The sequence below is a fragment of the Antrostomus carolinensis genome, unplaced genomic scaffold, assembly GCF_000700745.2.
Source record: "Antrostomus carolinensis isolate BGI_N321 unplaced genomic scaffold, ASM70074v2 scaffold38150, whole genome shotgun sequence".
Classification (NCBI taxonomy): domain Eukaryota; kingdom Metazoa; phylum Chordata; class Aves; order Caprimulgiformes; family Caprimulgidae; genus Antrostomus; species Antrostomus carolinensis.
The window spans coordinates 1-4,221 of NW_010288341.1; the positions used below are offsets into that span (position 1 = coordinate 1).

Consider the following 4,221-nt stretch of genomic DNA (forward strand, 5'->3'; position numbering starts at 1 on the left):
GGGAGGAGCTGGCCGGGGGGAGTGCGGCGGTCCTTTTCCTTGCCATAAATGCAAATCTGAGGAGGGAACTGAGGTTCCCCCCGGGCGTACCTGGGGCCGAACGGAGACCTGCCAAGCGCGGGGGCTGTGAGCGTCTCCCTGCAAAGCAAGGATTCCAGACTTGGTATCGGTCAATGGGTTTGCAGATATTTAATGCTGACTTGGGATATCTAAATAGAACAATCCAGCGGCACGTTGGTTGAACTTTGTTTGTGGTGTGCTTTGTAGCATAACCTGACTTTAATTTAAGATACTGGGAATTGGTTCAGGACAAGGAGAAACTTCCTCTGTGTGCGTGTATATATAAAATGTAGGTTGGTACTGATGTTGCTTTGCCATGCACTGCTTTTATCTTTCAGGTTACATCTTTTCAAGGAGTGGCTGGTCGCAGCCTCTGCACATCCGCCCCTCATGAACACCCAGAACACGGAAGATTAGTTTATAAAGGAAATTTGGCAAAGGCAGTGTTAGGTATGTGAGTTGAAGTGATTTGTATTGCTTTTTTTTTTTAATTTAACAGTGTTTGGTAACTTTAAAATGCAACATTATAAAAGTGAATGTTCTTCTTTCCAACTCTGCTAAAACCTGCAGCCTCTGCACATCCGCCCCTCATGAACACCCAGAACACGGAAGATTAGTTTATAAAGGAAATTTGGCAAAGGCAGTGTTAGGTATGTGAGTTGAAGTGATTTGTATTGCTTTTTTTTTTTAATTTAACAGTGTTTGGTAACTTTAAAATGCAACATTATAAAAGTGAATGTTCTTCTTTCCAACTCTGCTAAAACCTAGATCCTCTATACAGCAAAAAAATGTGGTGGTGGTGCTTGGTTTCTGCTTCTACACTTAGGTCTGCAGGGAGTTCTCTAGGTACTGTGCATCTTGGTAATCCCTCAGCCTTCTTCTGGTTCTCTTGCAGCCTTTGGAGTGCATTACCTAACCCAACAGCCAACAAAGAATAGCTTTTTTGTAGTAGTAATAGTAACTGCTACTTGCATTCTTTATGCTTTCCAATGGTACTGAAATGTTTCTAAAGTAGACAGATACTATGATGAAATGCAGTATCTGTAATAAGACTTTGTTGATCTTTCATTGACCAGTTAATGTTACAAAGTCCTAGTGAAAAGTAATCAGTTGGATGTTTTCTGATACGCATTTTTGAGATGTGTCTTAAAGAAGGAGGAAGTATGTCTTAACATTCTTAATTATGACAGCATCTTAGACTACCGGTTCTCATGGTCGCTTAAGGACTGTGAGTGATCAACAGCACTGACTACTGTCTTTCAAGCTGCACGCAAGATGGCTGTGGAGTACTTGTTAATACTGAATAACCTAGGGTTTTCAAGTTATGCATGGTGAGGGACCAAGCAAGCTTCTTTGTAATGCACACTGAATGTCAACATTAGTTGTTGATGGAGAAAGAAATTCCCAGTCATATCTGTAGTGATTACCATTTTGTGTGTCTGTTACTGGACTCAGATTTCTTTGGAACTCAGTTTCCTGTCTGTGAGGTGAAAACTTCATAGGTGTGTATAACAGCTAGTAGCTGGCTTCATCATAGAAACAGAGCCATCTGACAGCTTTGATAAACCCAACATGAGTAATGCCATTGACATATAGTAGCAGAACTTATGTGATTACAGATAAACTTTTACTCATAAATGTTAACATTCATGTTCTTTTTCTTTTGCTTTATGTAGGTGTGAGGTTTTTCTCTTACTCCACCAGCATATTCAACCTGTTCATGATGCCCTACATCATGCTCAAAACTGGTGTTGGATTTGAAAGCCTGTTGATACAAGCTGCCTTTTATGGGTTGATCGGTTTTTTTACATTTGTAACACCGGTTACTTTGCATGTCCTTACAAAAGGCTATGTGATTCGACTCTATTATAAAGATGAAATGGACACGTATACAGCCATTACATACAATGCGATCTTGGCAGAAAAAGCAACTGTTTTCCATCAGAAAGATGTAAAGATTCCAGACATCACCAAGATGTTCACAACATTTTATGCTAAAACGAAGTCAATGCTTGTTAATCCGACGCTTTTCCCGAACCCTCAGGATTTTAACCATCTCATGGGCTATGACAAATCCTTTTATTTTAACTTAGAGGAGGAGAAGGAAGCTGGTGAAAGGAAATAATTTGAAGATAATGAATGTCACTGTCATTGTTTGTGTTGCAGTGCTATATATGTGAAAGAATGTAAAGTTCTATTACACTTTAAGTATCAGATAACTAGAGTTCCCCAAATGCATTTTGGAATGTATAAAAAAACCCCATTTTTTAAAAACTTGTAAACAATGCAGCGGTTTCTTCAGAGTTAATGACATAAAACATAGTAAAAAAAAAAATGCTTAGATGTGTTTTGTGCTTGTTTGTTCTTGGCCTGGTTTTTATTGTTAACTATCCAGAAGAACTGTAAAATGCATGGGCTGTGCAGCAATCTCCCCATCTCCATTTCAAAAGGAACCATTCATATAAAGAAAAATCATCAATACCCATTACCTGTCAAGTACATAGTTAAGCTTTTAAGCCTTAAAGATTAATGGTACTTAATCCAAAAAGGTGGTGCTTTTACGTCAGCACTGCTGATGGGATAGAGGGAGTGGGGATGGCTTTGACTTCCCTTTGTGAGAGCATCGGTAGCCAGGAGGAGTCTTCAGAAAGCAGACGGGTATTGCTGGTAGTTCCTGCTACAGCCTCCTTCTAGAGGCCTGCAGGCCTCTGGAGAGGATGGGGAAGTGGCTGTGTCCCAGTAATCCCTGGTTACTCACAGCTACTAAATGGTCTCTTAAGCTGGAGTCCCACTCTGAGCAACCCTGTCCCCAGGGGTGGAGAACAAGAAGCCTCTCTTTGTGCTTGGTGGGGGGAAGCACCTTAGCAGAAGATTTGCTCTGTGAATATCCCATTGAAAACGTGCTCTATTTGAACCAACTTAATGAAAATACTAGCAGCTAGTGGCTAAAGTGGACTCTGTCAGTGTTTATGTAAGGTGGGGAAGCAAAAGGGATCTCCTGTAGAGTACTGTTCAGATCTTGTGCCTTTAAAAAACTTACCTCTTGATTTTTAGCACTGCAATGAAAGCCGCCCTTATCTCAAGTAAAAAGAGGATGAGATCTTTTTGTGTGACTAGCCTGGTTAGTTCTGCACTCCAAGTATGCAGAAACTGGACTTAAATGTTTTTAGCCCAAGGAGAGATTTGTCATGTAAACTGACAGATAACTTGTTTTCAAATCATGAAGGGCCTAAATATTTTGAGGTTTTCAAAATTACAGAATTAAAAAAAAAAAAAAGAGCAAAATTCAAATTAATCCTTTTGCATTAGCAGTGCCCTTTGTAATAAGTAAATCTGATGCTTGCTACTAATTAAGTTATCCTGTTACTGCAAATAAAAAATAATTACAGCTACCTTTACAGATGTTTCCTAAATTCTAGCTGAAAAAAATGTATTGAAAAGTCTAAATGCTAAATGTGTTCCAAGACTGTTATTTCAGTTTCCTGTCATAGGATCATATTAAGATGTCAGTGTTTTTAAGTGTTGTTTTTCTGGTTGTTGAACTGCTCTCAGTGTACCTGCTGAGTAATTAAAAAGCAAATCATCACATCCAGATATTTTTGAGGCAGTTCTTTTGTGTTGGCTATAAATTTAAAAGCCTGATCTAACCCCATTAAGCCAGTATCACTTCATAGGTAACAATAATACATATTAAAAAAAAATTCCATAAATGATGTTGAAGATGTAAGACCAGTAACAAACAATTCTGATCACCTGGTTGTACTACTTGTCCTTATTGAAACGATGTTTTACACCTAATTAAAAAGAATATTTTAATTCTTTCCACACCTGATGCATTTGCTCTTCTTTTTGTGCTTGCAGATGAAGTTAACTTAATCTTTGAATGCCAAATATAGGGAGAACAGGAAATAAGAGTTTACAAGAGAAGGTAAAGGAAAGGTCCTAAAATTATATTTATGTACCCCTTGAGCAATATCAAAATCCTCAGCTTTTGCTTCTGACTGCAGGAAGTTTTCATTGTTAAATTTGAGATTTGGCCAATTCAGATTTAAGCAGTGATAGTAAGAGATTTCCATCCCAGTGGTTAAGTTTCTCAAAAAAGTATGGAAGGTAAACATTGTTTCTTCTGTCTCTTCTGGCAGTGAAATGCAAGTTAAGCTC

At 38.5% G+C, this 4,221-nt stretch overlaps 1 protein-coding gene across 1 annotated transcript; it reads left to right on the forward strand.

Moving 5' to 3' along the window:
• Window positions 1–398: 398 nt before the first annotated feature.
• On the forward strand, window positions 399–2,259 carry TMEM70 (transmembrane protein 70; the record flags this gene model as incomplete). The annotated part of the gene is made up of 2 exons (XM_010166378.2): window positions 399–510; window positions 1,737–2,259. Coding segments are annotated over 2 exons (561 nt in total), but the record flags the coding sequence as incomplete, so codon positions are not given.
• Between the last annotated feature and the right edge of the window lie 1,962 nt (window positions 2,260–4,221).